Source organism: Leucoraja erinacea, unplaced genomic scaffold, assembly GCF_028641065.1.
Source record: "Leucoraja erinacea ecotype New England unplaced genomic scaffold, Leri_hhj_1 Leri_1749S, whole genome shotgun sequence".
NCBI lineage: Eukaryota > Metazoa > Chordata > Chondrichthyes > Rajiformes > Rajidae > Leucoraja > Leucoraja erinaceus.
In genome coordinates, this window is record NW_026576055.1 from 1 (window position 1) to 12,610 (window position 12,610).

The 12,610-nt window shown below is 71.7% G+C and overlaps 1 protein-coding gene across 1 annotated transcript; it reads left to right on the forward strand.

The window, feature by feature from the left end:
• Positions 1-7,728: 7,728 nt before the first annotated feature.
• On the forward strand, positions 7,729-10,190 carry LOC129716147 (uncharacterized; the record flags this gene model as incomplete). Its single annotated transcript, XM_055666025.1, has 2 exons — positions 7,729-7,830; positions 10,050-10,190. Coding segments are annotated over 2 exons (243 nt in total), but the record flags the coding sequence as incomplete, so codon positions are not given.
• Positions 10,191-12,610: the final 2,420 nt, after the last annotated feature.

The window sequence follows — 12,610 nt, forward strand, 5'->3', positions numbered from 1 at the left end:
TTTCTCTCCCCCGCCTCCCGCCTTCCCACCTCCTCTCCCCCCCCCCCTCCCCCTCCCCCCCTCCCTCCTCTCTTCCCTCTCCCCTCCTCCTCTTCTCTCTGTACCAATCGGATTGGTTAGTTAGTACGGTTGTACGGGGGACTGTTTTTACTGTTTGTAACGGGGAACTTTGTTAGAGGTGACAACTGGGCTTAGTAGGAAACCATTTGTCAGATAAGGATACAGAGGCAGAGAGATGAACTCTGCACCAAGACAATAAAGTTCAAGTCAAACAACGCTGCTTTAATCGTCCATTCTGTATCATCCAGAGAGCATACGAACATATGAACAATGGTGGCAGCGGTGGACGTCGAAAATTGTCTATGAAAGAAAAAAAAAAGACACTAGCAAGGAAAAAAATACATAATTAGTGCTAGCGTGGAAGGACTAAGACCCCTCCCCTGGAACTTTGTTTTGAACTCCAACAACTTGGCAAGTCATTGAAAGTTGGAAGCGGAGTTCACACTGTACATAGACCTTAACCATGCCAGACGCCGTCGACGACCACAAAAAGTCAAGCGAATTCTACTATCTCATCGGAGATAAAGGCCGGCAGCGTTTAGGGCAACTTCAATTTGTCGAGCCGCGTCTGCGGTAAGCCCGTCGTCAGCGAGGAGTCACAGTTGGTTCAATTGATCACACAGTTGTACTGGAAAGTACTGCACGCCCCAAATGTAACCGAGACTGTGGAAAGTTACCGATTTCTTCATGAGGGACCAGAGGATTGATCGAAAACACGTGGACAGTCTATGTAACAGACTTGAAAATACTTTGCATAGTATTTGCAACTGGTGAGGGGGACCTTAGAGATTCGTTGATTAGAGACCTCGACTTGTGTGTGGTACAAATAGCTCAGACACTGATGGAGAGAGTACTCAGGGAAGAGAAGCTGACTCTTGAGACATCCCTGCACCTTTGTAAGCTACAGAGCTGTCAAGGGAGAATAGCATAACACCTGCAAGGACACCTACAGTGGAGGAGGTACATGCACGGAGACTAGGCAGACCCAGAGAGACAAAAAGACAATGAGATACTGTGCAAGTTTTGTGGTAAACACACAGAGGAATAAGAAAGCACGGCCCAGCTTTTGGGAAAAAGTGTAAGGGGTGTGGTAGGAAAATCATTTTGCAGTTCAGAGTGCAGATCAAGACAAGCGAGTCAGTAGGAAACTAAGAAGTGCATGCAGTTCCAGAGCATACTAGTGACAGTGCTCTGGTATGAGGATGTCAACTGTATCACTGAAGCAAATAGAGAGTATGAAACTGTAAACCAGGTTAAAAACAGCCGACAGTCAGGCCAGCAGCTCTTTGCATTCAATGAAGATAGGGAAAGTTTAGTTTACTTTCCAGTAGACTGGGTGTGGCCACCGGTAATAGTCATCCTCCCATCTCGATCGAACTAACCCAGACACACACCGTTTTTATAGCACACTTATAAAGTTGCTAGTGATTTAGAACACGAACCAAGTTGACATCCCTCTGGGTACAATGTCAGGTCAAGGTCAGAAACCCAGAACTAACACGCTGTACAGAACTAGAGTTTTCACGTGGGTTGACCAGGTACAGAACATCCCTTTAACTGGGCAGTAAAGCCAGCGATGCACTGAAGGTGCTAACCAGTTACTACAAAAACCGCACAGCAAAAAACAGGACACTCATGAAAGAGTGGACATTGTGAGAGTACATCCCTGTGATACACACAAGTTCTGGAGACCAGTGCTATTGTCCCCCAGGTTGATCCATAGTTCGTATTATGATGGAGTTAGATAGTCAGGTAGGTGTTCTGAGACGAAACAGGCGCCACCTCAGACACATCCCACCCACGCTCACAACCAACACCAACACGCCCTCGCCCACGACAAAACCCACCGTGACGTGAGGCTGCCATACCCGCCAATTGCACCAGCAAGAACCAAGGCACTTCACCAAGGTCAGGTCGAACAAGTTGTCCATCCCCGCTACCTGAACAGACTATCTCTACTAACTTATGATTAATAATTACTATGCAAGGAAAGAAAAAAGAATGACCATGTGTTTGTTTCTTGCCACTTGTTGCACCAACTGATTGTTTTGAACTGTTGGCTTATATATTGCTTATGTTGTTAGATCTGTTGGAAATGAGCAGAGCATATGGTAAGTTTGTTGCACTAGAATACCTAAGGGGAAGAGACTAACTTGAAAAAAGAAAAAGAAAGATGTAACAATAGGATTGTTTATTTATGTACTGTTGTACGGGGGACTGTTTTACTGTTGTACGGGGGACTTTTTTAGAGGTGACACCGGCTCGTGGCCCATTTGGCCTATAAGGATACAGAGGCAGATAGAATGAACTGCCACAAAGCCAATAAAGGTCAAGTAAACAAAGCTGCTTATAAAAAATCCGTGCCCTTATGTATCGTCCACTAGAGACCGACCATAATGAACACTCTCTATAACCCCGCCCCCCTCCCTCTCCCCTCCCTCCCCTCTATCAAGGATCCTGGCGGATTTTTGGCTCTCTCCCCCCCACCACGTGATACAGGAGCCCGGGGGGGGTCGGGGCCGGCCGGGCAGAGGGCGACTTTTCCGATTGCGGAGAGCGCTTGTCCGTCAGACGGACTCGGCTCCGGTTGGTCGGGCTCTAGGAGGGGGCGGTGCCTGTTGCTTTGTTGACGTCAGGGGCCGGCGGGGGGTCGGGGCCAAAGATCTCAAAACCGCTACAATATCTTTGGGGTCGGGGACAGGAGGTGGGAAACACACACAGCGGCCGCTCGGCCCCGCGAAACCGCACTTCCCCCCTCCTCACGCCCCCTGCCCCCTCCCTCCTCACGCCCCCTGCCGAGAAACTCTCGATTCTCGCCTCACCCTCCCCCCCATCCGCACTCCCCCCCTGCCCTCCTCACTCCCCCCCCTGTCCCTCCTCACTACCCCCCCCTGCCCCTCCTCACCCCCCTCCCTGCCCTCCTCAGCTCCCCCTCCCCTCCCTGCCCCCTCACTCTCCCCCTCCCCCTCCCAGCTCCTCACTCTCCCCACTCCCTGCCCTCCTCACTCTCCCCCCTGCCCTCCTCACTCCCCCTCCCCTCCTCACTCTCCCCCCCCCTGCCCTCACTCACTCCCCCCTGCCCTCCTCACTCCCCCCCCTGCCCTCCTCACGGCTCCCCCCCTGCCCCTCCTCACGCCCCCCCTCCTCCTCCCTCCCCCCCTGCCCTCCTCCTCCCCCTCCCTCCTCACTCCCCCCTAGCCCTCCTCACCTCCCCCTCCTGCCCTCCTCACTCCCCCCCTTCCCTCCTCACTCCCCCCCCCCCCTCCTCCTCCCCCCCCTGTCCTCCCCTCCCCCCCCCTCCCCTCACTCCCCCCCTGCCCTCCGTCACTCCCCCCTTTCCCTCCTCACCCCCCCCCCCTGCCCTCCTCACTCCCCCCTGCCCTGCCCTCCTCCCTCCCCCTCGCTCTCCTCCACTGCCCCCCTCCCCTCCCTCCTCCTCACCCCCCCCTGCTCCTCCTCCCCCCCCCTCTCCTCCTCCTCCCTCACTCCCCCCCTGCCCTCCTCACTCCCCCCCCTGCCCTCTCCTCACTCCCCCCCTGCCCTCCCACTCCCCCCCTCCTTCCTCCTCCTCCCCCCCTGCCCTCCTCACTCCCCCCCCCTGCCCTCCTCCTCCCCCCCTGCCCTCCTCACTCCCTCTCCCCCTGCCCTCCTCACTCCCCCCCTGCCCCTCCTCACCCCCCCCCCTCCCTCCTCACTCCCCCCCTCCCCCTCCTCCTCTCCCCCTGCCCTCCTCACCCCCCCCTGCCCTCCTCCCTCCCTCCTCTCCCCCCCTGCCCTCCTCACTCCCCCCTCTGCCCTCCTCTCGCCCTCCCCTCCTCCTCACTCACCCCCCCTCCTCCCTCCTCCCCCCCCTGCCCTCCTCACTCCCCCCCTGCCCTCCTCACTCCCCCCCCCCCTCCCCTCCTCACTCCCCCCCCTCCTCCTCACTCCCCCCCTGCCCTCCTCACTCCCCCCCTGCCCTCCTCACTCCCCCCCTGCCCTCCTCACTCCCCCCCCTGCCCTCCTCACTCTCCCCCCTGCCCTCCTCACTCCCCCCTCTTCCCCTCCTCCCTCCCCCCCCCCCCTCACTCCCCCCCCTCCCTCCTCACTCCTCCCCCCTCCTCCCCCCTCCCCTCCTCCCCCTCCTCTCCCCCTCCTCCCTGCCCTCCTCCTCTCCCTCCCCTGCCCTCCTCACTCCTCCCCCTCACCCCTCCTCACTCCCCCCCCTCCTGCCCTCCTCACCCCCCCCCTGCCCTCCTCCTCCCCCCCCCCCTCCCTCTCCTCACCCCCCCCTCCCTCTCCTCTCCCCCCCTGCCCTCCTCACTCCCTGCCCTCCTCACTCCCCCCTCTCCCCTCCTCCCTCCCCCCCTCCTCCTCCCCCCCCTGCCCTCCTCCCCCGCCCCCCCCCCTGCCCTCCTCATCCTCCCCCTCCCACCTCCTCACTCCCCCCCTGCCCTCCCTCCCTCCCCCCCTCCCTCCTCACTCCCCCCCCTGCCCCTCCTCACCTCCCCCCCTGCCCTCCCTCTCCCGCCCCCTGCCCTCCTCTCCCCTCTCCCCCCCCTCTCTCCCCCCTGCCCTCCTCTCTCTCCCCCCCTGCCCTCCTCCCCCTCTCCCCCCCCCTCTCCTCTCCTCCCCCCTCCCTCTCCTCCCCTCCCCTGCCCCTCCTCCCTCCCCCCCTCCTCTCTCCTCCTCCCCCCCCCTCCTCCCCTCCCTCCCTCTCCTCTCCTTCCCCCCCCCTCCTCACTCCCTCCCCCCCCCCTCCTCCTCTCCCCCCCCTCCCCTCCCCCACTCCTCTCCTCCCCCCCCTCCCCTCTCTCCTCCCCCTCCCTCCCCTCCCTCCCCCCCCCTCCTCCTCCCCCTCCTCCCCTCCCTCCCCCCCTCCTCACTCCCCCCCCCTGCCCTCCTCTCCTCCCCCCCTGCCCTCCTCCTCTCCCCCCCTCCTCCTCCCCCTCTCCCCCCTCCCCCCTGACCCCACCCCCCCTGCCTCCTCCTCCCTCCCCCCCCTCCTCTCTCGCCCTCTCTCTCCTCCTCTCCCTCCCCTCCTCCCCCCCCCTCCCCCCCCCCTCCTCCCTCCCCCTCCCCCCTCCTCTCCTCCTCTCCCCTCCTCCCCTCCCTCTCTCACTCCCCCCCTGCCCTCCTCTTTCTCCCCCCCCCCCCCTCTCTCCTCCTCCTCCTTCCCTCCTCTCTCCTCCCCCCTCCCCTGCCCTCCCCCCCTGCCTCCTCCTCCCCTCCCCCCCCCCCTCCCCCCCCCCCCCTCTCCCCCTCCCCTCCTCTCTCCTCCCCCCCCTCTCCCTCCCTCCCCCTCCTCCCCTCCTCCCTCCCCCTCCCCCCCTCCCTCCCTCCCCTCCCCCCTACTCCCTCCCCTCTCCCTCCCCCCCCCTCCCTCCCTCCCCCCTCTCCCTCCCCCCTCCTCCCTCTCCCCCCCCTCCCCTCCTCACTCCCTCCCTCCTCCCTCCTCCCTCCCCCCCCCTCTCCCCTCCTCCCTCCCTCCCCTCCCTCCTCACTCCCCCCCTCCCCTCCTCTCTGCTCCCTCTGCTCCCCCTCCTCCCCCTCCCGCCCCTTCTCTCCTCTCTCCCTCTCCCCTCCTCCCTCCCCCCCCTCCCCCCTCCTCACCTCCCCCCCCCCCTCCTCCCCCCCCTCTCTCCCTCCCCTCCCCCCCCCTCCTCGCCCTTCATCCCCTCCCCTCCCCTCCCTGCCCTCCTCCTCCTCCCCCTCTGCCCTCCTCTCTCCCCCCCCTCCCTCCTCCTCCCCCCTGCCCTCCTCTCCTCCTCCCTCCCCCTCCCCCCCTCCCCTCTCCCCCTCTCCCCTCCCCCCTCGCCCTCCTCTTTCCCCCCTGCCCTCCTCCTCTCCCCCCCCCTGCCCTCCTCTCTCCTTCCCCCCTGCCCCCCTCCTCCCTCCTCCTCCCTGCCTCCTCACTCCCCCCTTCCCCCCCTCACTCCTCCCCCTTCCCTCCCTCCTCCTCCCCCCCCCCTCCCCCTCCTCCTCACCCTCTCCTCCTCACTCCCCCTCTCCTCTCTGCCCCCTCCCCCCTCCTCCTCTCCTGCCCTCCTCCTCCTACCCTCCCCTCTCTCCCTCCTCCTCCCTCTCCTCCTCCTCTCCTCCCTCTCCCTCCCTCACTCTCCCCCCCCCCCTCCTCCCTCCTCTCTCCTCCTCCCCTCCCCCCTCCTCACTCCTCCCCTCCCCCTCCTCACTCCCCCCCCCTCCCCTCCTCTCTCTCCCCCCTTTCTCCTCCTCTCCCCTCTTGTCCCTTCTCCTTTCATTTTCTGCTCTCCCCCTTATCTCTCTTCACTCTACCCCTCATCCACTCCCCCTCCCTCCTCCTCTCCCCTCCCCTCCTCACCCCCTCCCCCCTCCTCCTCCTCCCCTCCTCCCTCCTCTCCCCCCCTCCTCTCCCTCCCCCCCCCTCCCTCCTCTCTCCCCCCTCCCCTCCTCACTCCCCCCTGCCCCTCCTCCCTCCCCCCCTGCCCCTCCCTCTCCCCCCCTGCCCTCCTCCCTCATCCCCCCCCCCCTCCTCACTCCTCCCCCCCTGCCCTCCTCCTCCCCCCCTGCCTCCTCCTCCCCCCCCCCCTCCGCCTCTCCTCCCTCTCCCCTGCCCCTCTCCTCTCCCCCCCCCCCTCCTCACTCCCCCCCCTGCTCCTCCTCCCTCCTCCCCTCCCCCCCTCTTCCCCCCCCTCCCTCCCTCCCCCCCCCTGCCCTCCCCTCCCCCCCTGCCCTCCTCACTCTCCCCCCCCCCTCCCCCCTCACTCCTCCCCTCCCCCCTCCCTCCCCCTTCCCCCCCTCCCCCTCCCTCCCTCCTCCCCCCTCCCCCTGCCTCCCTCCTCCTCCCCCCCCTGCCCTCCTCACTCCCCCCCTCTCCTCCTCCTCCCCCTCCCCCTCCTCCTCCTCCCTCCCCCCCTGCCCTCCTCACTCCCCCCCCCCCTCCTCACTCCCTCCCCCTCCTCCTCTCCCCCCCCCCCCTCACCTCCTCCTCCCTCCCCTCCCCTCCCCTCCTCACTCCCCCCCTGCCCTCCTCCTCCCCCCCCCTCCCCTCCTCACCCCCCCCTCCCCCTCCACACTCTCCTCCCCCCCCCTGCCCTCCTCCTCCCCCCCCCCCCTCCTCCCTCTCCCCCCCTGCCCCTCCTCCTCCCCCCCCCTGCCCTCCTCACTCCCCCCCCTGCCCTCCTCACTCCCCCCCCCCCTCCTCACCTCCCCCCTGCCCTCCTCACTCCCCCCCTGCCCTCCTCTCCTCCCCCCCCTGCCCTCCTCCCCCCCCCTGCCCTCTCCTCACTCCCCCCCCTGCCCTCCTCACTCCTCCCCCTCCCCCCCCCTCCCCTCCTCCCTCCTCCCCCCCCTCCTCCTCACTCCCCCCCTCTCCCTCCTCACTCCCCCCCCCTGCCCTCCTCACTCTCCCCCCCCCTCCCCTCCTCACTCCCCCGCCCCTCCTCCCCCCCCCCCTCACCCCCCCCCCCCCTTCCCCCCTCCTCCTCCTCCCCCCCCCTCCCTCCTCACTCCTCCCCCCCCCCTGCCCTCCTCACCCCCCCCCCTGCCCTCCTCCCTCCTCTCCCCCCCCCTCCACTCCCCCCCCTGCCCTCCTCCCTCCCCCCCTCCCTCCTCCCCCCCCCCCCCCCCCCCCCCCCCCCCTCCCCCCCCCCCCCCCCCCCCCCCCTTTCCCCCCCCCCCCCCCCCCCCCCCCCCCCCCCCCCCCCCCCCCCCCCCCCCCCCCCCCCCCCCCCCCCCCCCCCCCCCCCCTCCCTCCCCCCCTCCCCCCCCCCCCCCCCCCCTCTCTCCCCCCCCCCCCCTCCCTCACTCCCCCCCCCCTCCCCTCCCCCCCTCCCCCTCCTCGCCCACTCCCTCCTCCTTTCTCACCCTCCCTCCTCCTCCCCCCTCCCCTCCTCCCTCCCCCCCTCCTCCTCCTCACACTCCCCCCCTCCCTCCCACTCCCCCCCCCCCTCCCTCCTCACTCCCCCCCCCCCCCATCCCCCCCTGCCCTCCTCCCTCCCCTCCTTCACTCCTCTCTCCCCCCCCTCCCTCCTCACTCCCTCCCCCTCCCCTCCTCCTTCCTCCCCCCCCCCCTCCCTCTCTCACTCCCCCCCCCTGCCCCCCCCCCCCCCTCTTCCCTCCCCTCCTCCCTCCTCCCCCCTCCTCCCTCCTCCCCCCCTGCCCTCCCTCACTCCCCCCTCCCTCCTCACTCCCCCCCCCTCCCTCCTCCTCCCCCCTCCACCCCCCCCTCCCCTCCTCCTCCCCCCCCCCCCCCTCCTCCCTCTCCCCCCCCCTCCCCCTCCCCCCCCTCCCCCCCCCCCCCCCCCCCCTCCCCCTCCCCTCCCCCCCCCCCCCCCCCCTCCCCCCCCCCCCCCCCCCTCCGCCCCCCCCCCCCCCCTCCTCCCTCCCCCCCTCCCCCTCCTCCCCCCCCCCCCTCCCCTCCTCCCCCCTCCCCCCCCCCCTCCTCCCTCCCCCCTCTCCCCCCGCCCCCCTCCCCTCCCTCCTCCCCCCTCCCCCTCCGCCTCCCCCCCCCTCCCCTCCCTCCCCCTCCCCCCCCTCCTCCCTCCCCCCCCTCCTCACTCCCCCCCTGCCCTCCTCCTCTCCCCCCCCCTCCCCTCCTCCTCCCCCCCCCCCCTGCCCTCCTCCTCACTCCCCCCCTGCCCCCTCCTCCCTCCCCCCCTCCCCTCCTCCTCCTCCCCCCCCCTCCCTCCTCCTCCCCCCCCTCCCCTCTCCCCCCCCCTCCCCCCCCCTCCTCACCCCCCCTCCCCCCCCCTCTCCTCCCCCCCCTCCCCACCTCCCCTCCTCCCTCCCTCCTCCCTCCTCACCCCCCCCTCCTCCTCACCTCCCCCCCCTCCCCTCCTCCTCCCCCCCTGCCCCCCTCCCCCTCCCCTCCCCTCCTCACTCCCCCCCCCTGCCCTCCTCACTCCCCCCCCCCTCCTCCTCACTCTCCCCCCTGCCCTCCTCCCCCCCCCTGCCCTCCCTCCCTCCCCCCCCCTCCTCACTCCCCCCCCCCACCCCCTCACCCCCCCCCCCCCCTCCTCACTCCCCCCCCTCCCCTCCCTTCCCCCCCCCCTGCCCTCCTCCCCCCCCCCCCCCTCCTCACTCCCCCCCTGCCCTCCTCCCTCCCCCCCTGCCCTCCTCCCTCCCCCCCCCCCCCCCTCCCCACTCCCCCCCCCCCTCCCCCCCCCCCCCCCCCCCCCTCCCCCCCTCCCCCCCCTCCCCCCCTCTCCCCTCCTCCCCCCCCCCCCCCCTCCTCACTCCCCCCCCTGCCCTCCTCACTCCCCCCCCCCCCTCCTCCTCACTCCCCCCCTGCCCTCTCCTCACACCCCCCCCTCCCCCTCCTCACTCCCCCTCCCTGCCCTCCTCACTCCCCCCCCTGCCCTCCTCACTCCCCCCCTGCCCTCCTCCTCCCTCTCCCCCCCTGCCCTCCTCACTCCCCCCCTGCCCTCCCCCTCCCCCCCCCCCCCCCTCCTCTCTCCCCCCCCCTCCCTCACCCCCCCCTGCCCTCCTCCTCCCCCCCCCCCTCCTCCCTCCTCCCTCCCCCCCCCCCTCCTCCTCCCCCCCCCCCCTGCCCTCCTCACTCCCCCCCTGCCCTCTCCCCCCCCCCCCCCCCTCCTCCCCCCCTCCTCCCCCCCCCCCCCCCCTCCCCCCCCCCCCCCTCCCCCCCCCCCCCCCCCCCCCCCCCCCCCCCCACCCCCCCCCCCCCTCCCCCCCCCCCCCTCCCCCCCCCCCCCCCCTCCCCTCCCTCCCCCCTCCCCCTCCTCCTCCCCCCCCTCCCCTCCTCTCTCCCCCCTGCCTCCCCCCTCCTCCCCCCCCCTGCCCTCCTCACCCCCCCCCCCCCCTCCTCCCCCCCCCCCCTGCCCTCCTCCTCCCCCCTCCCCCCTCACCCCCCCCCTGCCCTCCTCACTCCCCCCTGCCCTCCTCCTCCCCCCCTTCCCTCCTCCCCCCCCCCCCCTCCCCTCCTCTCCCCCCCCCCCCCTCCCCTCCCTCCCCCCCCCCCCTCCCCCCCCCCCCCCCCCCCTCCCCCCCCCCTCCTCCCCTCCTCCCCCCCCCCCCCCCCCCCCTCCCCCCCCCCCCCCTCCCCCCCTCCCCCCCCCCCCCTCCCCCCCCCCCCCCTCCCTCCCCCCCCCCCCCCCCTCCCCTCCCCCCCCCCTCCCCACCCCCCCCCCCCCCCCCCCCCCCCCCTCCCCCTCCCCCCCCCCTCCCTCCCTCTCCCTCCCCCCCCCCCCCCCCCCCCTCCCCCCCCCCCCCCCCCCCCCCCCCCCCCCCCCCCCCCCCCCCCCCCCCCCCCCCCCCCCCCCCTCCCTCCTCCCCCCCCCCCCCTCCTCCCCTCCCCCCCCCCCCCCTCCCTCCCCCCCCCTCCCCCTCTCCCTCTCCCTCCTCCCCTCCTCCCCCCTCCTCCTCCCCCCCCCTGCCCTCCTCCTCCCCCCCCCTGCCCTCCTCACTCCCCCCCTGCCCTCCTCCTCTCCCCCCCCCCTCCTCCTCCTCCCCCCCCCTCCTCCCTCCCCCCCCCCCTCCTCACTCCCCCCCCCCCCCTCCTCCTCCCCCCCCCTCCTCCTCTCCCCCCCCCTCTCCCTCCTCTCCTCTCCCCCCCCCCCCTCCTCACCCCCCCCTGCCCTCCTCCCTCCCCCCCTGCCCTCCTCCCCCCCCCCCTGCCCTCCTCCCTCCCCTCCCCCCCTCCTCCTCCCCCCCCCCTCCTCCCTCCCCCCCCCCCTGCCCTCCCTCCCCCCCCCCTGCCCTCCTCCCCCCCCCCTGCCCTCCTCACTCCCCCCCCCCCCTCCTCCTCCTCCCCCCCTGCCCCTCCTCACTCCCCCCCCTCCCTCCTCCTCCCCCTCCCCCCCCCCTCCCCTCCTCACTCCCTCCCCCCTGCCCTCCTCCTCCCCTCCCCCCCCTCCCCCTCCCTCCTCCCCCCCCCTCCCTCCTCCCTCCCCTCCCCCTCCCCCCCTCCCTCCCCCCCCCCCACTCCTCCCCCCCTCCCTCCCTCCCCTATTTCCCCCCCCATCCCTCCCCCCCCCTCTGTTCTCCTCCCCTCCTCCCCCCCCCCCCCCCTCCTCCCCCCCCTTCCCCCCCCGCCCCCTCCCCCCCCCCCCCCCCCCCCCCTCCCCCCCGCCCCCCCCCACCCCCCCCTCCCCCCCCCCCCCCCCCCCCTCCCCTGCCCCCCCCCTCCCCCCCCCCCCTGCCCTCCCTCACCCCCCCCCCTCCTCTCTCTCCCCCCCTGCCCTCTCCTCTCCCCCCCCCCTGCCCTCCTCCCTCCCCCCTGCCCTCCTCACTCCCCCCCCTGCCCTCCTCACTCCCCCCCCCCCCCCTCCCTCTCCACCCTCCCCCCTCCCCCTCCCTCCCCCCCTCCCCCCCTCCCCCCCTCCTCCCTCCCCCCCCCCCCTCCTCACTCCCCCCCCTGCCCTCCTCACTCCCCCCCCTGCCCTCCTCCTCCCCCCCTCCCCTCCTCACTCCCCCCCCCCCCCCTCCTCACTCCCCCCCTGCCCTCCTCACCCCCCCTGCCCTCCTCACTCCCCCCCCTGCCCTCCTCACTCCCCCCTGCCCTCCTCACTCCCCCCCCCCTCCCCTCCCCCCCTCCTCCCCCCCCCTGCCCTCCTCACTCCCCCCCCCCCTCCTCACCCCCCCCCCCCTGCCCTCCTCACTCCCCCCCTGCCCTCCCCTCCCCCCTCCCCCCCCTGCCCTCCTCCTCCCCCCCTGCCCTCCTCACTCCCCCCCCCCCCCTCCTCACTCCCCCCCCCCTGCCCTCACTCCCCCCCCTCCCCTCCTCCCTCCCCCCCCCCTGCCCTCCTCTCCTCCCCCCCCCTGCCCTCCTCACTCCCCCCCTGCCCTCCTCACTCCCCCCTGCCCTCCTCCCTCCTCACCCCCCCCTGCCCTCCTCACTCTCCCCCCCCCCTCCTCACTCCCCCCCCCTGCCCTCCTCCACTCTCCCCCCCTGCCCTCCTCACTCCCCCCCCCCTCCTCCTCCTCCCCCCCCCCCCCTGCCCTCCTCCTCCCCCCCCCTGCCTCCTCACTGCCCCCCTGCCCTCCTCACTCCCCCCCCCCCCTCCTCACTCCCCCCCCTGCCCTCCTCACTCCCCCCCCCCCTCCTCCTCACTCCCCCCCCCTGCCCTCCTCACTCCCGCCCCCTGCCCTCCTCTCACTCCCCCCCTGCCCTCCTCACTCCCCCCCCTGCCCTCCTCACACTCCCCCCCCTGCCCTCCTCACTCCCCCCCTGCCCTCCTCACTCCCCCCCCCGCTGCTCCTCCTCACTCCCCCCTGCCCCCTCCTCACCCCCCCCCCTGCCCTCCTCACCTCCCCCTGCCCTCCTCACTCCCCCCCTGCCCTCCTCACTCCCCCCCCCTGCCCTCCTCACACCCCCCCCCTGCCCTCCTCACTCCCCCCCCCTGCCCTCCTCACTCCCCCCCCTGCCCTCCTCACTCCCCCCCTGCCCTCCTCACTCCCCCCCTGCCCTCCTCACTCCCCCCCTGCCCTCCTCACTCCCCCCCCCCTCCTCACTCCCCCTCCCCCCCTCCTCACTCCTCCCCCCCCCCCCCTCCTCCCTCCCCCCCCCTGCCCTCCTCCTCCCCCCCTGCCCTCCTCACTCCCCCCCCCTGCCCTCCTCACTCCCCCCCTGCCC